We start from the raw sequence: 23,453 nt of genomic DNA, 5'->3' as shown, positions 1-23,453 counted from the left end.
AAAATAGATCCCAGAGTATATTTTTATAGGGTAATTTGGTGTTTGACACTATTAATTTAGATGCTATGGTAAATGTTGGCATGAGTTTTCTGTGTAATCTAAATTAGGGCCAGTCTAGGCTATGCTGTTCCATTCATTCACCCCATGACCTTGTGCACTTTGGCCTAGGCCTCTGGAGTATCTATAAATATCTACAATAGCATGTTTACTTTCATAACAAAAATAGACAAAAGGATTATTGGGCATTATTACAACCATATCCCATAAACAGGGTGTAGACACAGTTCTGAGTGGGGATTTGACATGTGAGACTCATGTTTTTTTTTTGTTTTTTTGTTTTTTTTTAGAAGTAACGTTTTTATTTTATTTTATTTTATTTTATTTTATTTTTATTTTTATTTTTTTTTAAATTTTTTTTATTTATTTATGATAGTCACAGAGAGAGAGAGAGGCAGAGACACAGGCAGAGGGAGAAGCAGGCTCCATGCACCGGGAGCCCGACGTGGGATTCGATCCCGGGTCTCCAGGATCGCGCCCTGGGCCAAAGGCAGGCGCCAAACCGCTGCGCCACCCAGGGATCCCCTTTTTTTTTTTTTTAAATTTTATTTATGATAGTCACAGACAGAGAGAGAGGCAGAGACACAGGCAGAGGGAGAAGCAGGCTCCATGCACCGGGAGCCCGATGTGGGATTCGATCCCGGGTCTCCAGGATCGCGCCCTGGGCCAAAGGCAGGCGCCAAACCGCTGCGCCACCCAGGGATCCCGAGACTCATATTTGAAAGAGAATCCCCACCTTCATATAGAAGCAGTATCAAACAGAAGGGAGAAGATCAGGAATTCTAAACCCATGAGTTTTCAGCTACCTTTACCTTCAGATAAATTAGAAATCATTTCTGTATCTTTCTGTTAGACTAAATGAGGTCCTGTTACTGTTATATAAGTTGTTGTGAATGCCAGCTAATTTTTGTGAAATAGTTTGAATGTAAAATGACAAGTAATTGATAAGTTACCTTATTGTATTAATACCGTTAATCCTTATATTCATAGTTAATTGCATATTACTAAATATAATTCCTAATAGTCTGTAAAGGCATGGTTTTCCCCAAAGGCTACAACCTTTTTTTTTTTAAATTTATTTTTATTGGTGTTCAATTTACCAACATACAGAATAACCCCTAGTGCCCATCACCCATTCACTCCCACCCCCCGCCCTCCTCCCCTTCTACCACCCCTAGTTCGTTTCCCAGAGTTAGGAGTCTTTACGTTCTGTCTCCCTTTCTGATATTTCCCACACATTTCTTCTCCCTTCCCTTATATTCCCTTTCACTATTATTTATATTCCCCAAATGAATGAGAACATATAATGTTTGTCTTTCTCCGACTGACTTACTTCACTCAGCCAAAGGCTACAACCTTTGATGACTATATAGCACAATTGATTTTCACAGTGTAACTTAAAAAAATTTTTTTAAAGATTTATTTATTTATTTTTAAAGATTTTATTTATCCATTTGAGAGAGAGAGACAGATAGCAAGAAAGAGCATAGGGAGGCAGAGGGAGAAGCAGGCTCCCCACTGAGCAGGGAGTCCAATGTGGGACTCAATCCCAGAACCCTGGGATTGTGACGTAAGCCAAAGGCAGATGCCCAACCAGCTGAGCCACCCAGCTGCCCCAAGATTCATTTATTTATCTTAGAGAGAGAGAGAGCATGGGTGGGAGGGGTAGAGGCAGAGGAAGAGAGAACCTCAAGCAGATTCTGCCTGAGTGTGGAGCCCAACATGCAGCTTAGTCTTACAACCCTGAAATCACAACCTGAGGTGAAGCTGAGAGTCAGACATTTAACCAACTGTGCCACCCAGGTGCCCCTTGCCTTGTAACTTTAATACTTCCCTGCCTGACATGACATTATGAGTGGCACTTGATTTACTCCATGTTTGTCAGTTTATAGGGTTTTATTTAACCTATGATGCCTTCTGGAAAATAGTTTTATGACTTTATGGAGTTGATTTCATAACAATACTGTTCTACGAGTAACTATTTTTGCAAAGCTACTGTCATGACGGTTATTACTTGCAGTCTTCACATGTCCCATAGATTGTAACTGTGGGAAACTGCCACTTCAGATTTCTTGGATATTCAGGCAGTACATTTTGTTATGGTCAGCTAGCTGAGTACTTTAAGTTTGGATCTCGGTAAAAGCCTCCTTAAAAAATTGTTTTTTCCTGTAGCTTCTGGCACTTGAAATTACAGGACTCCAACCTACTAATTCTGTATTATGAGATTTAGGCTAGAAATATTGAGGCAATAGGATTTAAGTACATGACCTTTACTGACATCCTCAAAATATCAAAAATCACCAGTTTTAGGAAGAAAGGAAAAAGGAAGGATTAATGACTGGCTAGAGACTGTTTGAATGTCAAAGCACTCAGCTTTGCACAGCTGTTAACTTGTACAATACCTCTATTTTTTGAGGGAAGTGGACTTCAGTTTTTCGTCCTCCACTTTACATAAAGATCTTTAGTGACTTCTTGTTTTCTGGTTGTCACAGGTGATGTTAACATACGTGTAATGCTTTGTTTGCCCTCAGTGTGTCTTTTGGTATTTGAGTTTGACTAGCTGAATAGCAGCAATGTGGTGGTTTGGGTGCCCAAATGTATTGTATTAGTTTTGTCTGTTTTATATTTATTAATGTAAGAAATCTTTCCTTAATTTGTAACTTGTCCTTAGAAGATTCCACTTGGGGGCTACCTGGGTGTCTCAGTTGGTTAAGCATTTGCCTTCTGCTCAGGTCATGATCCCAGGGTCCTGGGATTGACCTCTGAGTCAGACTCCCTGCTCATTGGAGAGCCTGCTTCTCTCTCTTCCTCTGTCACCCCCCTGCTTATTCTCTTTCTCTCTCTCTCTCTCTCAAGTAAATAAATAAAATCTTTTTTTTTTTAAAAAAGAAAATTCCACTTGGCATAGCTCGTTAAGGGCTGCAATATAGTGCAGTCCTGACCATAGACCTAGATTCAAATCCTGTCTCTGCTACTCACCAGGCTGTTAACATTTAGGTAAATTATATATCTGAATCTTCCTTTTTTTCATCTATAAAATGGAAATAAAGGAGGCACCCATTTCATAAGTTTGTTGTGAGAATTAAATTAATTAATGCCTATAGAATGGTTAGAAGGCTCTCTTGCAGAGACCTGAATAAATGTTAGCTGTTGCTATTATTATATTTATAGGTTTAACTACCTTTAAGCAAACCCTGTAATGATTAAGAGCTATTAAAAGAGGGAAGCCTCCTGCATTTATATCAAGGATGTTTATTAGGATATTCATATGCAATGTGTGATCCACTTACAATGTTTTCTGGGCACCCAAAGTTAAACTTGACACACAGCTGTTTTATATTTAGAGCTAGTTAATGTCTGAAGGGGCCTGATTTGGAGTTAATGCGTTTATTTTTCTCTACTCTAAGTTTTAAATTTCTTTTTATATTATGCTCACTGTGCTAATTGTGAATTCATGATTTGGTAAGGGACCCAATTATTTAAAGTAAAGATCATACTAGAAAAAATATATAAGATAATAGGTTTATTTACTTGGAGTAGAGAGGGTCTGTCTGAACAATACAAAAGCACAAAAGTTAAAATGTCTATACAATGAAAGATACTATAAACAAATTAAAGTAAAAGTCATAAGGTAGACGTATATATTTGCAACATATATAGAATTAGGAAAAAAAACTATAAATCAAGGAGACGAAAAAGGAACCAGAGAGGAAAATGGCAAAGGGTACTAGCAGATTATTCACAGAAAAAATACAAATAAACATGAAAATATGCTTAACTTTATTTGTACTTAAGAAGACCAAAATTAGGGATCCCTGGGTGGTGCAGTGGTTTGGCGCCTGACTTTGGCCCAGGGCGCGATCCTGGAGACCCGGAATCGAATCCCACGTCGGGCTCCCGGTGCATGGAGCCTGCTTCTCCCTCTGCCTGTGTCTCTGCCTCTCTCTCTCTCTGTGTGACTATCATAAATAAATAAATAAATTAAAAAAAAAAGACCAAAATTAAAACAATGAAAAGCTATTTTATAGCTGTTAAATTGGCAAAATTACAAAGTTTTAGATAGTGAAAGGATAGTGAAAAGATAGTCTAATGGCTAAGAAGAGTGTAAATTGGAATAAATTTTTGTAAAATTTATTGCTTTGTAAAAACAATTGTGTATGTCTAAGTAAACATGAAGATGTAGAGTAAAGGGAACCTTATGAATGCTGGTGGGATTGTAAACTGGAAGAGCCACTATGGAAAACAGTATGGAGGATCTTCAAAAAATTAAAAATAGAACTACTGTATGATGCATTAATTCCACTACTGGGAATATATCCAAAGAAAATGAAAACACTAAGTGGAAAAGATATCTGTACGTTCACTGCAGCATCATTTACAATAGTCAAGACATGAGAACAACCTGAGTGTCCACTGATGAATAAATGGATGAAGTTGTAGTGTGTATATATAATGGAACATTATCCAGCCACAAAAAATTAGGAAATTCTACCATTTGTAACATGGATGGATCTTGAAGGCATTATGCTAAGTGAAAATGTCAGAGAAAGACAGATACTGGGGGTGCCTGGGTGGCTCAGTTGGTGCAGCATCTGCCTTTGGCTCAGGTCACGATCCAAGGGTCCTGGAATTGAGCCTCACCTCAGGCTGTCTGCTCAGTGAGGAGCCTGCTTTAACTCTGCTTGCCACTCTGCTTATTTGTGCTCTCTCTGTCAAATAAATAAAATCTTAGAAAAGGCAGGTACTGTATGATTTCACTTATATATGGAATCTAAAAAACAAACAACAAACAAAACCCCAAACTCATTAAAGAAGAAATCAGACATGTGGTTGCCAGAGGCAGATTAGGGAGAGGGAATTAGAGGAAGGTGGTGGGGAGGCAGGGTAAAGATTTCCAGTTATGAGTACTGGGGAGGTAATGTATAGCATAATGACTGTGGTTACCACTGCTGTATGATACATAGGAAAGTGGTTAAGAGAATAAATCCTAAGAGTTCTCAGCACAAGGAGAAAAACGTTTTTCTTTTCTTCTTTCTCTTCTTTTTATTGTATCTATATGGTGAATGTTAGCCAAACCTATTGTGATAATCCTTTCACAATATATGTAAATCAAACTGTCATGATATATGTCTTCAACTTACACGATGATATTTGTCAATTATTTCTTAATAAAACCAGAAAAAAAACCCATGAAGATATGTGCATCCTGTGCCATGCCAATTCCATAGGAAAACTCTTCTGCATATGCACAGGGAAACATGTATAAGAATGTTCAACACAGGGAAACAGGTATAAGAATGGTAAACACAGGGACGCTGGGTGGCTCAGCGGTTGAGTGTCTGCCTTCAGCCCCAAAGCATGATCCTGGAGTCCCAGGATCGAGTCCCACATCGGGCTCCCTGCATGGAACCTGCTTCTCCCTCTGCCTGTGTCTCCGCCTCTCTCTCTGTATCTCTCATGAATAAATAAAATATTTTTTTTAAAAAAAAAAGGAATGTTCAACATAACAAAGTTTACTATAGTAAAAATATGGAAATAGCTTAAATATTTACTAATAGGGAAATATTTGCTATTGAGAAATACTGCAAGGCTAAGTTGGTTCCATATTGTTTCATAAAAGATCCCCAGACATAACTGAGTAAAAAAAACAAGATTCAGAAAAAAGTATATGTCATTTATTTAAAACAGAACTAAACCAAGCTCACAAATTATGTATTTTTATTTTTTTAAAAGCACGCATACCAAACTGACAACAACTGTTACCAATGGGAACTGGGATTAGTTTTTAACTTTTTCTAAACTGTTGGAATTTTTAAAAATAATTTTTAAAAATAATTTTAAAAAATAATAATTACATGTGTAATTAGAAACAATTTTTTATTTACAATTTAAAGATTATATAAATAATTTTAACTTAGTTACCAATTTAAGCTTCTTTTCTAGTATTTACATAAATAGCCAGCAATTTCTAGATAATACAATATAAAATGGGATGACACATTGGGGTTTTGGATTTTTCTTAATCATGATTTGCTTTTGTTTTTGTTTAGAGAGGTCATAGGTCATAGTGTAAGGACATAGGCTTTGGAGTCAAATCTAAGTTTAAATCCTAGATGAGCCATTTATTAAGATTTTTAGCATGTTCCTTAACCTCTCCGAGCATCAGAAAAGTCTATTACTTACCTCATTGAGTTGTATAAGGATTATATGTACTGATTTTCCTCATTTCCCATGTCCTTTGGTCAGAGGAAATTGGTCTAGTGTGGTCTCAGATCAAAGATGGTCTTCAATGGGTGATAAAATATTTCACCAGAACGTACCATGTTCCTGGATCAGGACATACGAGCAAAGATGGAGGATGTAAATAATTAATTTTAGAGTTCTATTAACTTTTTAAACCAGTAAGCTATCTATTTGTACTTCACAAGACCAAATCAAATCAAACCATGTTAGTGATTTATAAATGATCTTGAACTTGAAACTTCTAAACAATTTACCTGACAAGTTGTTTGGTTAACAGGGTTACTTTTCTTATCTCAGAGAACAGTCTTAATTTAATTCAACATTTGTGCCAGCCAGCATCTGAATCTCAAGAGGCTTCAAAGACTAAAATGTGTCTCAAAAAAAAAAAAAAAAAAAAAAAATGTGTCTCAGAAGGACTTTGGCAAAGGAGGACAAAGCCAGATTTAAAGTTGAATATATGTATATATTGTACTTTTCACTTACACTGCTGTTGCTCTTGTATGTGTCTATTAATATCACATGTAGTAATTCATGTGAATATTTTTCTAGTGAGACTTGTTTATTCTAGTATAGGGACTCTGTATAAAATAATAATAAAAAAATGAGTGGTCTAATTTATGTAGGTGGAAATTCTAGGCCCCTCAAGCAATCATTTCCAAATGGGACCCTTTATTTGATTGCAAAACAAACAAGCTAATACTTTGATGGTATTTATCCTTGGGAAGAGAGTTAAAAAGAAATAGTTCTGGACTTTCCCCATGTAAATTAGAGTCTCCTGAGTAATTAGCAGTTAATATGTGAATGCTTCCTATAAGTTTAAAGCTTATAGCTGAAATGGGCATATGCTTATGTATATTATTGTATGTGTAAGGTTTATATAGCCCAGGAATCCTTGAAGATAATCTGTAAACATCCTTGGTTGGATGAGCACAAGTTTAAATAAATGAATGGGGCTATACTATATTGGTCAGATGGTAGTTTGTTAGTGTTGAAAACCACTGTCTTGTAAGTGTTGCCATGTCTGGAAGTGGTACATAGTAACAACTGTAGTAATAACAACAACAAGAAAAATAATTGCTAATATTTATTGCATACTTACTATGTGCCAACCACTATGCCAAGATTATTACATACATTATTTAATTCTCACTACCAGCTTACGTGGTAGGTACTATTCCCCAATTTTATAGAAAAGGGCAGAGAGATTAGGTAACTTGCTTAAAGTCACACTGTTAATAAGTGCCAGAGCTAGAAATCAAATCCAGGTCAGCCTGACTTCAGAGCCCATACTCTTAACTATTGCAAAAAATTGCTGTGTCATTTTTAATCTGTAGAATCAGTATGTAGCAGTAAAAATATAATCATTAATGTCTTTTCATATATACCAAATATTTTCCAAAGAAGTAGTTTATTATTAGACACATCATTCTTAGCATTATACCCATTTTATAGCAAGAGTGACTGTGGTATAAAGAGATTAAGCGATCAGCAGGAGGCCGTTAAACAGAACCAAGAATTATCTGATCCACATTGCCTTTATTTGAGAGGTTCATATAACGATCATACAGTGTTAATTCTATTTCACTTAGATTTTTCAGTGTAGCATGTTGAAGTTTTAAGTGTTAAGAACGATACTATCTGAGCAAGACATGGACCTTGGGCCTTCATGTGGATTTCAGAAAAATAGAGTTTTATTGGTAGATGTTAGAAAAGTTAATCCTGGGCTTGTTGTAGGAATCACAGCAAAGCAAAAGAGGAAAAGTCAATCTGAAATGTTTTTCCTTTTCCAAGGAGGGCAGCTAAGATGCCCAGATATCTTTGCCCTCCGGGGGTGCAGGTGTGCAATTTTTATTCTTTAATCATTCACATAAATTAAAGCCTATTCCTTTGCATTTAAAAAATAATATAAAACGACACTCTCCGTGTTTTATTGCCAGGCAAGAGCTTTGAACTTCTGTCTCATTGAAGTTTGATAAACTGCAAGGACTTTCCAGGGTTGGGTGGTGCACTTAACCACAGAGGGAACATTGGACTGATAAGAGCTGCAGGTGAAAGAAACCACCAGAGAGTAGCAGTTAGAGAGAGCTCCTCGCACTTGGCTTGTGAGAAATTCTCTGCAGGGAGAAACTTTTCCTTGCCCTTTCTGGCTCTTCTTAGCTGCTTCCCTCCACCCACACATAAAAAGGGCACCAGGGCTTTCTGTTTCCGCATTGTGAATGAGGAATAGGTGGGGTGAATACTTTGTGGTGGAGTGATTCTTTATAAAAAAAACTTTGAAATTTGATGACAAATTCTAACTTCACACAAATGCTGATTGGCATGCACACCTATGCATTTGGGGACAGAATGTGCCCGCACACGCATACCTGTACACACACGTTCACACAGACACAATGGACCACATTTCTCAGATGATTTTACTATCAACATACGTCCCTGCCTTTGTGCTGTATATAAAATAAAGGTCATATTTACGGGAAAACTCACTATACAAAGTGTTAACGATAAGGCAGTGTGGTATTGTGGTAAGAGCATGGGTTCTTGGTTTGAGTCTTGGCTTTTCTTCTCACTAGGTTAGCTGTGTGATCTTGAGCAAGCTACTTTAATTCTATAAATCTTAGTCCTCTCATTTGTAAAGTGGAAAATGATATCTCATATGCAAAATACATATGTATCATAGGATTGTGGCAAATACATAATATAATTCATGTTAAGACAATGAGTACACTCAGTGCACCATGCTCCAAATTGGCATCATTTATTGTTACCATTATTATGTGTAATATTAAACTCTATAAACATCAGATTGGTAGATGAATGTTAAACGGGAATAATCCTTTTTCTTCCTTCCTTCCTTTCTTCCTCCTTTCCCCTGACCTTTTTTGGTGCATTTTCCAGAAAATTTCTCTTTCCCAACCCTAGGAGGACAAAAGTACTTTGATTCTAATTGCTCTGAAAATGTTTCATCCTTAAAGGGCTTTCACATTGACATTTAGTCCCTGAAGTCAGGAAGGGGAAGCATCAGGATTAGCAACTAACGAGAGCTCTTTCACTTCTACCATTAAATCAAAAAACCCAAAACACCCCCATCCTATACTACTAGGCTTAGGTAGATCTAAGTCAAAGAAAGTCCATCTACTCCAAGGAAGGAAGACCAGGAGATAAGTGGGTGGAAAATGGTAGGAGAATACAGAGATGGCAATGTTCTGGTTTTAATGTGACTTTGGCCATTTTTTCCCAATTTATTATTATTTTTTATTTTATTATTTATGAAAGTCACAGAGAGAGAGAGAGAGAGAGAGAGAGGCAGAGGCAGAGACATAGGCAGAGGGAGAAGCAGGCTCCATGCACCGGGAGCCCGACGTGGGATTCGATCCCGGGTCTCCAGGATCGCGCCCTGGGCCAAAGGCAGGCGCTAAACCACTGCGCCACCCAGGGATCCCCATCCCAATTTAATATATATTAAGGTGTAAAACAGTTAATGCCAGAAATTGGCATGTGTTATCTCTCAACTTCTCTCTCAATTGCAGAGTAATAGTTTTGGCCATTTCTTAGAGAAATAGTTCTTCAGTTGGAAGAACTGTTGCTGAAGCACTAATTCTATTTTCACCTCTTTTTGGGGGTAGAGGCTAGAGAATGTTTGCAGTACACTCATAGTTGTTTGATAGTGCACTTTGGGAAGCACTCGTATTGACAGAATAAGTCGCAGAATATAAACATGTCAGTCATCTGAATTTTAGGCCCATGCAAATGTGGTAAAACCTTAGGTTACCATTGTCAAATGAAGACTGCCCTGAGTACAGCGTGGGCAGATAAAGTTATTTGGTTTTTAAGACTGCCAAGGCTTCAGGAATGGTTTTTTGAAGTATCTGGTGTTTTTTTAGGGTGGGAGAGGGGTTTAGGGAGAGGGAGAGGGAGAATCCAAAGCTTGTTCCACGCCCAGCACAAAGCCTGACACAGGGCTCGTTCTCACAACCCTGACACGGGGCTCGATCATGACCTGAGCCAACATCAAGAGTTGGATGCTTAACCAACTGAGCCACTCAGGTGCCCCTTGAAGTGCCTATTTTTTATAAATTTTAGGTAATTCCTCCATATTTTCCTGAGGGACAAAACTATAAAAGAGACAAATGTCCATCTTAGTAACAACTTCGTGGGATTGCTTTTTGACAAGGTATTCATTACTTTGAGGATTTTTTTTTGTTCTCACTGCTCCAGAAGAAAGGTTTTTTTTTTTTTTTTTTTTTTTTAAGATTTTATTTCTTTGAGAGAGTGAGCAAGGGAGAGAGACAAGAGACAGAGAGAGAGAACAAGCTGGGGGATAGGCAGAGGGAGAGAGAGAGGCAAACTCTCCGCTGAGCAGGAACCCAATGCAGGGCTTGATCCCAGGACCCTAGGATCATGACCTGAGCTGAAAGCAGATGCTTAACCAATTGAACCACCCAGGTGCCCCCAGAAGGAAGGGGCTTTTTAAAATTTGTTTATTTTTAATTTTTTTGGATGGTAAGTGGAAATACTGAATTGGAAGTTTCTATGTAAACTGTGGCAGGATACCCTTGTTGTACCTAAAGATAAAATTCAGGGAACAGGAACAAGCATTTGTTGAGCACCTGTTGTAATGGAAGCTCTAACTTAGGTTGTTTACTAAAGTAACCCCCCCCCCCCAGTAGACCTTGAGATAGGCTCTTAAGAATTTATATTATCAAGCAAACCAGGGACTATAGTGCTTTACATGTGTTATATTATTCAATTGTCATAACCCTATGATGTAGAACTACTAATATTATTATTATGAATAGTAATAGTATTATTAAACACATTTTACAGTGAGGAAATAGGCTTGGAGAGTCATTTGCTCAAAGTCACACAGCTAGGAATTGTTAGGGCTGAGAATGGAACTATGGTCTATCTGAACTCCAAAGCCCAAGGTCTAAACCAGTGATTCTTAAACATTCAGGTACATAAGAAGCATCAAGGGTACTTGTTTAAAATTACTGGGCTCCATGAAAAGTACAGTATAGGAAATATAGTCCATAATATTGCAGTAACATTGTATGGTGACAAATGGTGACTATACTTATTGTGGTGAACATTGAATAGTAGGTAGAATTGTCAAAGCACTGATTTGAAACAAATAACAAATATAACTGTATACTGGCGTACAATGTTATATTTAAAAGTTTCTTTAAAAAGCCATTTTTTTTTTTTTTTAAGAATGACTGGGCTCCAGGTAGAAATTTAAGGTCACTAAATCTGAGATATTGTCAGATTACAAATCTGTATTTTAACAGGGTACACTGGGTGATTTAAACCAAGAAGCTGATTGACCATATTTTGAGAAAGAGCTAAATAGTATTTCTTTCCATACCTGATAAAGAAGAAAACAGGTGTAGTTTAAACAACTAAGATTAAGCTACCAAAGACAGAGCCATGAATCAAACCCAAGCCTGTCTTTTTTTTTTAATTAATTTTTTTTTAATTTTTATTTATTTATGATAGTCACAGAGAGAGAGAGAGAGAGAGAGAGGCAGAGACACAGGCAGAGGGAGAAGCAGGCTCCATGCACCAGAGCCCGATGTGGGATTCGATCCTGGGTCTCCAGGATCGCTCCCTGGGCCAAAGGCAGGCGCCAAACCGCTGCGCCACCCAGGGATCCCTGTCTTTTTTTTAAAGATAGATTTATTTATTTATTTATTTAGTCATTCATTCATTCATTCATGAAAGACAGAGAGGCAGGCTCCATGCAGGGAGCCTGATGTGGGACTTGATTCTGGGACTCCAGGATCACGCACTGGGCTGAAGGCAGGTGCTCAACCACTGAGCCACCCAAGCGTCCCTTAGTCTGTCTAATTCTAATACACCCTTTATTACAAACTCATGATTAATTCACACATTTTCCAGTCACAACAAATACAGAAAACATGCTTTCTGGTAAATTGAGCCACACAGATTTCACAGTCCTAAGGCTAATAACTTATAGCACCATTAATGACATTTTCATTAAATTCCCTTTAATTTTTTCAGGGACTTTTTGTATAAGGAATTGGGTTTTCTTTGGAAGCAGATCATCCACACTTCAGGCATGGCACCACTACTCACTGGATTAAGTTTCTGAGACATAGATAAGTGGAAGAGGGTAAAAGAAGGTAGAAAGAAAAGAATTCCCAGGTATATCTAAATGGTGCTAAATGTAGCTAAATGGTGCCAAAACTCCTCATCCTCATTAACGTCACCCTCATCACTGAAATGAAGAGTGAGGGGTTGATAGTAGTACTAATAGCCAATCATATGGTGATAGGTCGTGTTCTACATTGTCTCCTACTCTACCCTTTGAGACCATAGCTCAATTAGGGCCAGCAAGTTTACTCTGCCTGTTCTAGTCCACATCCTAGGGCAGAACCAACATTTTGATTGATCTTCATGGCTTCCTACTGGGACTGGGAAGACTTTTATCTTCTTTGTCTCTCACTTTCTCTTTCTGTCTTGATTTTTTCTTTTCAGCCCAGCGACATGTCCTCACATACATGGAGGATGCAGTGTGTCAGCTGCTAGAGAATAAGGAAGATATTAGCCAATATGGCATTGCCAGGTTCTTCACTGAATAGTAAGTACCTGAGTGTTTTGCCAATAGGGCGAGCCCAGAGGAGGCGCTTGGAAGCAGGCAAGGTACATGAAGAATAGAGCAGAGTATTGCTGATTATGTTGTGGCAGTGAATGCTCAGGTTTGGTAGGTTGGTTGAGGGCTGCCCAAACATGTTTTGGGACATGCCTTTGGTGCAGCTTGTTTTGTCCAGTGATAAGTCTCATGAGTGGCCATGATGATAATAGCTCAAGAACTAATTGATCTGTTAGATTTATTTCTTTAGATTCCTCCTATAATTTTTAACTTCCTCCATTATTCAGAATACTTACTCTGCCTGTAGTCAGTGTTCCTTTAGTCTGTGTGTTTCATAGCTGGCTTTTCTTATGGAAATGCTTAGGATGATTTCCTTCTACAGTTTTCTTTCTACAGGATGCTATGTCAATTGGCTAATGATTTTAGAGTATTACAGAGGCAGAATAGGTTTCACATTGTGTTTTTTTGTAAAGCTTGCTTGGAATGTGTAAAAGTCAAAATAATGACGACTTTTTTTTTTTTTTTTTTTTTTTTAATGACGACTTTTTTAATATCACAGAATTGTTCTTAGGTTGAAAGAGAATCTGTTTTAAACATCTTGGTCTTCATGAAAGGGTTTGCTAAAGAAATACAGAATGTTATTTGTATTTCCAAAATGCCATCACTATTTGTATAGTCATTTGGATTCTCCATTTTTTATGGTTTATTGGGAGCATTCTATGGAAGGAAGAATAGCTTCTAACAGGTTTCTTTAAAAAAATATTTTATTTATTTGAAAGAGAGACAGCATGTAAGAGAGCAGAGGAAGAGGGAGAGACAGACTCCCCTCTGAGCAGGGGCCCAACATGGGGCTCCATCCCAGGACTCTGGACTCATGACCTGAGCCAAAGGCAGACACTTCACCAACTGAGCTACCCAGGTGCCCTATTAGTTTTCTATTTAAGGGGAATCATGAGCTCAGGTCTGTCTTTAAAACATATTTATTTTTTCCTTTCCTCCACAGCTTCCTTGAAGATCAGACAGCTGTTCTAATGGCCTAAACTTGGGTTGCTGTTAGGGGGATTCTTGACTCTCCCTAGCTTTTTTTGTCAAGCTATGAATCTTGCAAATAAAAGCTAGATTTTTATGGATTGGAATTTCAGGTCCCTGGGAAAAACAGGCTCTCCAGTAGTAGAGCCTGTCCCTTTTCCCAGTCCTTTAAAGGAAGATCAGGAAAGGAATCTTACTTGTTCTCATGGTGTGGGCTGAAGCAAATGAGGTGGGCAGGGAATAAAGACCGAGATTGAATAGCCTTGCTTGCTCTTACAGAACTGACAAGCCTAAGGGGTCAAGTTTCTAGGCCATTTAATCTGTACCAGCACTCTTGAGGCTCCTTGCCAAGTGAAATATGATTCTTCTGGGGGCAATACTTCTTCCTGTTTTTTTTTTTTTCATTTTAGTCTGCTTCCTCCACCCTTCATCTCCTTTATAAGTCTTTCCTATCACAGTGGTTCCTTGTGGACAGGTATCATTGCCTCTTCATCTTTGTGTTCTAGTGCCTGGCACAATGTTTTGCACATAATGGGTGTTAAGTGAATGTTTGTTGAATATAAAGCTCTATCTATATTTTAAGTTATTGTACACAATTTACTCTTATTTTTGAAGAAGCTGTATGTTACGTATGTAGCACCTCAAAAGTGAACCCAACTGGTCTAAATAACTGATATTGAACTCTACAGAGCCAATAGTAAATCTTATAACTGTTCCCAAATCCTGTTGAATGCTATTAACTGTAGCTTTTATCCACCAATACACTATTGAAAAAAAATCTTAAGATTTTTTCCATAGTGCTGATAGAAATCTAGTTGCCAAGTGAGCTGTTTCTTATCCTCAGGAAACTAAAAATTACACAATGTCTGTGAGTGGCACATACCTGACACTATTCAGAAACCATATTGGCCCAAGGCAAGTTATTTTGAGAAGTAAACTAGCATCAAATCTCCAGAATCTTAAAACGAACAACAACAAAAGACTCAAAAGGTGTGGATATATGATGAAATTAAAAGTAGTATTTGGTAGACAAGGGGACCTGAGTGGTAGAAGCTCCTGATTTTCTTTGATTATGAATTCTGTTTATCTAGTGAAAATACTTCCTTCTCAGAGGCTTCAGTTTTGTGTTGATTCATAGCAGCATAATGACACTGCCCTAGGAAGAAGAGTTCCTTATTTATAAAAGTTCTGGCCCTATAATCTTGGGCAATTTCTAAAATTTTCTTGGCTTCAGTTACCCAGTTATGACACAGATATAAAGTCTTAAATTCTAATAATAATAACAATGTAACAGTTATACATCATAATGAGCAATTTTCTTTTAAAAAAATATTTTATTTATTCATGAGAGCCACAGAGAGAGGCAAAGACATAGGCAGAGGGAGAAGCAAGCTCGCTGCAAGGAGCCTGATGCAGGACTTGATCCCCGGACCCTGGGATCACTCCCTGAGCCAAAGCAGACTTCTGAGCCACTCAGGCGCCCCATATAATGAGAAGTTTTCAGTTAAACTCATAGTATGTCTTAGCCACTATAATTCTTTGAAGTAGGTAGTGTTATTATCTCTATTTTATAGATGAAGAAACTGAGACTCAGAGAGATTAAAATAGCTTCTTTAGATTCACAGGCTAATAAGTGATAGAATTGGGAATCAAGTCTCCTCTGCAATATTTCAAAGCCACTATTCTCTCTTGGCCATAAGGCTCTATACTGACTAACATCATTGGAGACCTAACCAGATCATATTTTGAGATCTCTTCTAGTTATAATTTCTAAATTCTTTGAAATTTCCTTTATGAACTCTACTCCACAAAGTTTACCACTTAACCTTCTCTGGTGACTTATTAGTTCATTGCCATTTAAATGTTTAATATTGGCCTTTTTAGGGGATACAATTGGAACTATCTCTAAACAATAGGAAACATGATATTTTAGAAAATATGTTAATGGGGGACATGGGTGGCTCAGTTGGTTGTGTTGGACTCTTGGTTTTGGCTTAGGTCATGATCTCAGGGTCGTAGGATCAAGCCCTGCACCAGGCTCTGTGCTTAGGATGGAGTCGGTTTGAGATCCTCTCTTTCCCTCTCTTTCTCCTTCTGCCCCCCCCCTCAATAAATAAATGAAATCTTAAAAATATATATGTTAACAGTATACTTCCATCTCTCAGTTTCAAGTTCATACCTTGGAATTTTCAAACATTTAATGGTGGACAATTTACCTATAAATAGTGACGAAAGTACTCTTTCAAATTGTTTTTGGAAGACTTTCTTGTTGATTTTTTCCTCTGGGTCTGCTTGTCCTCTCATCTGTGCTGTCACTCCTTGGTTGTTGGTGTTTTCCAACAAATCCATAATTGTTCCACTAAATCTGGGTATGCTGCAAAACATGAGTAGCTAAGCTGTACTGTGTGTGTATGTCTGCAAGACTGTGAGCTCTTTAGATCATATTCCTCTGGACACCCTTGAAAGAAGGATACTAAATCCCAGAGGATTTTCTTTTATGTTGCATGCAACCTCTACCTCTGAATGTTGTCTTTCAACCAGTAGAAGGTAAAAGGAATTAATATTTAGAGGTGCCACTCTATGAATAGACCAAGTGTCAGCATGGGGTCAGGACCTCTGAAGAAGTACATCCAAGAAAATGAGGCTAGAGTAGCTGCTGTAACTTAGAAACCACAGCAGAGTGTGACCAGGGTCTTGTGGTAAAGATAAAACGAGAAATGCGGTTTTTTAAGACATTGGAAAATAATGATGAGAGAAAAACAGACTGGAATCTGAGAATCCCTATCAGGATTGGGAATCATTCTTCACAGGCTAAATTGATAGTTACAACACTGTGGCATTAGGAAGCTTGATCTCCACATACTAATATAGAAATGAATGATACTCTGTGGTCTTGGTTGGTGGGCCCAGGAGGGCTCTTTCTTAAGACCAAGTGTCTTGTTTTTGTTTTGTTTTTAAATGATGATTTTGGCTTCTTGGGGCTGCTTTCGTGATGTCTGTTTTGGTTGCAAGTACACAGGTTACCTTCATTGAAAGAGGTTCATTTTAAGGATATGTGAGAATATAAGATAGCACTCACTCATGAATTCATTCAGCAATTAATTTTGAACACTTACTATGTGCCCATGTATAGTAGGCAGTGGAAATAGAGTAGTGAACAAGACAAACACAGTAATTATGCTTAATGGACGTTAGGGTTTAGTGAGGGAGATAGTCAATAAAGAAGTAAACTGATGGTGAAGACAATAGCTAATAGCTAATAAATAACTGCTATGTGCTAGGCACTGTTCTAAGCATATAACATGTATTCTATCATTTAATTCTCACAATACTGGGGCACCTCGGTGACACAGTCAGTTAATCATCTGACTCTTGATTTCGGCTCAGGTCATGATCTCAGGGTTGTGAGATCAAGCCCCATGTCAGGCTCCATGCTGGGCATGGAACCTGCTTGAAGATCCTCTCTCTCCTTCTCCTTCTGCCACCCCCCCCCCCCATGTGTACGTGTTCTTTCTCTCTCAAAAAAATTAAGAAGTAAATAAAATCTTTAATTCTCACAATACCATGAGGTGGGTTTTATATTCTCTTCATTTTATGTATTATGAAATTCAGACACACAAAAGTAACATTACCAAGGTTACACAGCTGATGACCATAACAAAATAAATAACAAGGAAATAACTAAGGTAATGTGATATACAGGATAGTCAGGAAGGCCTCTTGGAAATGGCATTTGAGGGCTTATCTCATGGTATGACTGGTTCATCCCATCAAAGAGCCAATAAGTTATCTCTGTTTACATGATTCACCCTTTTGTCCACCTTTGCTACCTAAGCTTTCTGTATCCAAAAAAGATAATATGATTGATTTTATTTGCTGCTACCGAGAATGGAATAACTTTAATAGGCAGTGATCAGGGAAAGCCACCTACAAGTAGTTGGTTTCCCTATGCATTGTTCATATATAATAAGTGAAAGTAATAAAATAATTAGACATAAAAATTACTTGTGTTATTTAATTATAATATTAATATGAAGATTGAAATCTTCGTTTTTAGAAAAAGAGCATTGATTATTATATCTTGATATAAATATTAATCACCAGAATTCATTTGGGAATTTGCATACTTTTTAAAATACACTCTTGTAGTAAAAGGTACCAGCATCAAATTCCATTTTTTTTGTTTTGATTAGAATACATACATTAAACGTGAACTTCATTAATTCACTCTCGGAGATGAAAAGGAAGTTCCAATGGTGCATATTCCTAAATCACTTAAAATGTAACTCTAATGAAAACAAACTATGATGATAAAATATGTATTATTTCTTCTTTTTTTAAACAGGTGCTCTAAGCCCTATGAAAGATGACCCACTTCTCTCCTAAGTAATCTAGAACAATCAGGGTATAAGCTTTCAGTTCTAAAGTTGGCAGATTTTTTTAGGATTATCCATCATCCAGCCTTTAAGTAATGTTGTTTTGGGTTCTTCTCGTGCCCATGGTAACAGAGGAGCAGTTTTGGAGCAACAAGAAACACATCAGAACAAACCAGGACTTCACTGATTTCCAGGCTGACAGCTTTGAATGAGGGATAGACTTGACACTTCTCTGGGCCATTTCTGCTCTGTGTTTTCCCTACTTATTGTTGTTAAATTGAGCCAAAATGTGCTCTGCTGAAGTAATGGTGACTAATCCTATTATAGACTTCTTCAAAAGGGTAATGCTTCTCTCTGCCCCGCCCCCATCTTTTTTCCATAGTTCACTTCTTAGCTGGAATTGACACATTATAACAGAAAATTACCCATTTCTTATTGTCAGCATCTGGATTCTCACAGACTCAGATAATTGCCAGGAATAGATTTTGCCTTCAGCTAGAACAATCCTATCCTCACTGTTACTGGTCCAAGCACTTCTGTCATTTGTAAAATCTATAGAGGATTCTGGTCTTTTCTCTGTCACTAGGTGTATCCTATAGCAGGGAGACATAGTAGTGAGTTGAGAGTCTTCAAAATCTGTTTTGAAACTTAAAAATCCAGATTCATCAAGGAAAGAAGAAGCTGCTGACTTGCTTAGAATCCATCTCTCCTCTTCAGTCTCTTCATGTTTTGATTACAGGAAACCATCCAGCAGCACTTGACCTGGTAACTGAGGAAGCCATTTCACAGCCCACTGGTCCCCTGACTCATTTAGAAGTCGGAGTCAGAGGTTGTGGAAGTAATAATTAGGCCCAGATTCTCCCTGTCAGGAGAGACCTCACTTCCCCACCCCTCCTTTCTACAAGTTAAGAGAAACTTAGCTGTTGTGAAACCATTCAATAAGAGGAAATGAAGGAACTCCATCCTTGGCTGAAGTATTCTCAAGAACCAGTAATATTATTTCTGTTTTCATGGATGCTGCTTTTTCAACTAGCTAGTATAAAACTTAGGTATAATTTTTTATGTGAAAATATTTCCCTTAGAGAAATTGCTTGATTTATTTTAATTTATAAATAATATAAAGCATCTTTACTTGGTGCTGATATTTCTTCTCATTCCACTGCTCTGATAATTCTGAGTACCCCTCTAGCAATCTGGTAAACACACACAAATCTGAATGAACAGATCAGTAGTGCTATTAAAAATGTGAAGTAGGTCATCAGAAGTTAAGAAATTTTACCTCATCAAGGATGGAACAGTTTAAATTCATCAATGTTTTTAATTTCTTCCATAATTTGCTCAGAACTCTAGAAGATCTGTGGTGCTGGCAGCCCAAGCCTGGCACAAGGGCAGGAAAGAATGACACATTCTGGCACCTTTAACCAGAATGTCTTTAATGAACTGGGATGGGGGTGGAGGGGAAAGAGGGAAAGGAGGAGGGACAGTTAGGATTTTGGCAGCCACACAAAGATTCTTCTTCCCTGAGAAAAGTGAAATGAAAGTCAAATGAAGCTTCTTTCTGTTGTTATGATTTGCTAAGATGTTTGTCTGTCTCTCAGCTTCCAGCCCCATGGCAGGTGCATCTTTACAGTCAATGACTTCCCCACAAAACAAATTGTTTCTCAGGATCCCTCAAGAGGGGTCACGTCCAACCAATTTCCTGTCTGAGGCCATAGCTGTGATTCCTTTCTTCAACTATCAGATGCAATTCTGACCAGCACAGTGGAAACTATCTTACTAGAAAATGTCATGAGCATGTAAATTTATTTTAGGATACGTTGGCCCAGGATTGCTGAGTTCTGGGGCTGCCATAGTCAGTAATGCTGTTTCCAAGGTGGCCATAGAGCAGCCTCGAATCCATCCCTTTGTCAGTAAATAACATCAACTACAAGTACCTTTGTTAATGTCCTTATACTTTCCAGATCAAGATCATTGCTAGGGATGATAATACCTATCTCATAGGGTTGTTGTATAAATGAGGTAAAATGACATGTATAAAATGCCTGGCTACATAGAATTCTTTCTCATTCCCCTTTAGTTCCAGGTTTCTGATATTTTTGCTTCTCTCCTACTTTGTGAATCTCTTGGAAAGTGTTAGTTTCTTGGAAAGTGACAGTTTTGCTCTTCTTTCTCTTTAAATGGTATTAGAGCTAAAGATTTTGAGGACTTTTTAGTCTCTCTTGTTTTCTGTAACATATTTTGCTTACTCTGCATTTTGTGTACTTTTTTGGAGATTAAGAACATTTGATGATTTCCTGCATGACTATTAGCCATTTAGTGTTAGCCACTTGACTCATCATTTAGTTCATTTAGAGAACAGCCTAAGAAAGCTTTTTTGTCTTTCCTTCTCCCACCAATTAGCCATTTCCTTACTTCCTGGCTCTACACTCTTTTTTCTGCCTGCCAGGATTAAAAAAATTCAAGGTGTAATGGGAGACCTGAGCAGGTCAAGTCTACCCAACTTGTATTGTTCCTTCTCTTAGCTAGCAGTACAGCGATGTGCTCAGGGTAATGAAAAGCAGACATTCTCTGCTGAGGTCATTGCTCCTCACACTGGCAGCCTGCTGCAGGAAGCTGTTTATCTGTGCTTGCTGAGCCAAGCTCCAGCCTCCCAACAGTTGGAATGTATTGAGAAACCACAGAGCCCAAAGAGACAGTGTTACACAGGCAGTTCCAGGCAGGGAGAGTATATTTACACCACACAGGCTGCAGTTTACATGTGTGGGGATAATTGTTCATCTGCACACTCTCAAACTTCACCTTCTATGCAATATATATGCCCTCTCAAGGGGGTTTAGCCAAGAGAATTGTACTGCAATGTCCAAAATGCCCTGAACACCTACTAACTTGACATAAGGAAAAAGATATATTATAGAAAATTTGATGTAAAAACCACCTTTTGGGGCACCTGGCTCAGTTAATTAAATGTCAGACTCATGATTTCACCTTAGGTCATGATCTCAGGGTCCTGGGATCGAGCCCCGCATCAGGCTCCGTGCTCAGAGTGGAGTCTCCTTGGGATTCTCTCTCTCTCTCCCTCCTCTGCCCCTCTCCACCTCTTTCTCCCACTACCCCTTTTGAATAAAAAAATAAGTAAAATCTATTTTAAAAAACTCTACCTTTTTAAGGTAGCTTTTTTTCTTAGTCAAATTTGATGTTTAAAATCTTAAACCGGGATCCCTGGGTGGCACAGCGGTTTGGCGCCTGCCTTTGGCCCAGGGCGCGATCCTGGAGACCTGGGATCGAATCCCACGTCGGGCTCCCGGTGCATGGAGCCTGCTTCTCCCTCTGCCTGTGTCTCTGCCTCTCTCTCTATCTCTCTGTGACTATCATAAATAAATAAAAATTAAAAAAAAAAATCTTAAACCATACAGGCCTGCTCTCTAAGGCATCCCAAAATATTGTTCTTTGCACGGTTTTCCCGACTACATATTTTTCTTATCTCTTTACCAAAATATCAAGTATCCTTATAGAGTTTCAAATGTGACTCTAAGATATGGTCCCTTGCCTATAAGGGGATGTAGTCTGGTTGAGGAGATAATGCTTATTACAAACAGAGAATAATTGTTAATTATTTGTTAATAATTCAAGACCTTATGTAATGGCATTAAGTTGTGCTCTCAGATAAGGAGAAATAATGGGTGCTAGAGAAGTTAAATAAGGCATCATAGAGGAATGTGTCTTGACTTGTGTGATGGTTAATTTTATGTGTAATCTTGACCAGGTGAGGCTATGCCCAGATATCTGGTAAAACATTATTTCTGAGTATGTCTGTGAGGGTGTTTTCAGGAGAGATTAGCATTTGAATTGATAGGCTTTAAAGAAGATCCACCTTCACTAATGTGGGTAGTAGGCATCATCCAATTCCTTGAGGACCTGACTAAAACAAAAAGGTGGAAGAAGAGTGAATTTAGTGTTTTTGTTTTTATTTTTGTTTTTTTGCTTTTGCTGGGACGTTTATTATCTCTCACCCTCAGACATCACAGCCTTTGAATTTGGACTAGAACTTACATCATTTGGCCCTCTGATTCTTGGGCCTTCGGACTCAGACTAGGACTTATACCAATGACTCCCTTGATTCTTAGGCTTCCAGACTTGGATTGAATTATATGCTACCAACTATCCTCATTCTCCACATTGCAAATGGCAGATCATGGGACTTCTTGATGTCCATAATCACATGAGCCAATTCCATAATCACATAAGCTAAATCTCTTCTTGTATATACAGTTTGCCTTTGAACAACACATGGTTGGGGACATCAATCCCCAACACCGTCAAAAATCCAAGTATAACTTTCGGCTTCTCCAAAAACTAAACTGCTAATAGCCTACTGTTGACTGAAAGCCTACACAGTTGATAACATAAACAGATGATTAACATGTATCTTGTATATTATATGTATTATATTCTTATACTAAAGTAAGCCTGCGAAAAGAAAATGTTTCAAGAAAATCATAAGGAAGAGAAAATACATTCATAGAACTGTACTGTAAAAAGTCTGTACATGTATAAGTAGCCTTGCATAGTTCATACCTGTGTTGTTCAAGGGTCAACTGTATGTACATATTTACTAGTGACTCTGTTTTACTGGAGAATACTGACTAATACAACCTAGAAAGGTGAATAGAATTTGGATAAGCAAACAAAAAAGAAATATTTTTATGTGACACAAAAGTATTGTAGCATAGTGATTAACAACACAGACTTTGGAGTCAAATCTGTTTGAGAGCTGCCACTTACTAAATGTGATCTTAGGCAGGTTGCTTAGCCTCATCTTATAAAATAGGGAGACTTATATATAAAATGTAAAATTCCATGTTACATGATTGTTGGGGGGATAATGAATGTAAAGTACTTGATATTTTATTTAAGATATACTAAGTGATAGCTACTGCTACTGTTGTTTGTACAATTTACTGAATGCCTTTGTGTTAGTGTTCTAGACACTGGAGGATACAGCGGTAAAAAACAGACAAATCACAACTTTTGTGGAGCTTCTGTTCTGATCCTAGCTTTCATTCTGAAACTATATTTACCTTTATTTCCTCTTGTAATAATTTCAGACTTACAGAAAAGGTATAAAAATAGCA

General features: G+C 37.8%; 1 protein-coding gene and 1 long non-coding RNA gene across 2 annotated transcripts in view; one reads left to right on the top strand and one right to left on the bottom strand.

Annotated features, from left to right (window-relative positions):
• C11H11orf49 (chromosome 11 C11orf49 homolog) overlaps nucleotides 1-23,453 on the top strand; it is a 203,192-nt gene that overhangs the window by 38,094 nt on the left and 141,645 nt on the right. Inside the window, exon 2 of the mRNA XM_041723446.1 lies at nucleotides 12,802-12,904. Coding sequence (XP_041579380.1) covers nucleotides 12,802-12,904 — 103 coding nt within the window. The remainder of the gene's footprint in view (nucleotides 1-12,801; nucleotides 12,905-23,453) is intronic.
• Nucleotides 3,817-6,573, bottom strand: LOC121472224. Its single transcript, XR_005982813.1, has 2 exons — nucleotides 6,241-6,573; nucleotides 3,817-4,016 (listed from the first exon to the last, which is right to left on the bottom strand). It is a non-coding gene; the product is annotated as an uncharacterized LOC121472224 (long non-coding RNA).

The sequence above is a fragment of the Vulpes lagopus genome, chromosome 11 (genome assembly GCF_018345385.1).
Source record: "Vulpes lagopus strain Blue_001 chromosome 11, ASM1834538v1, whole genome shotgun sequence".
Taxonomy (NCBI): Eukaryota; Metazoa; Chordata; class Mammalia; order Carnivora; family Canidae; genus Vulpes; species Vulpes lagopus.
Note: the sequence above shows the minus strand (reverse complement) of the source record. Positions and strands in the feature narration are given on the sequence as shown.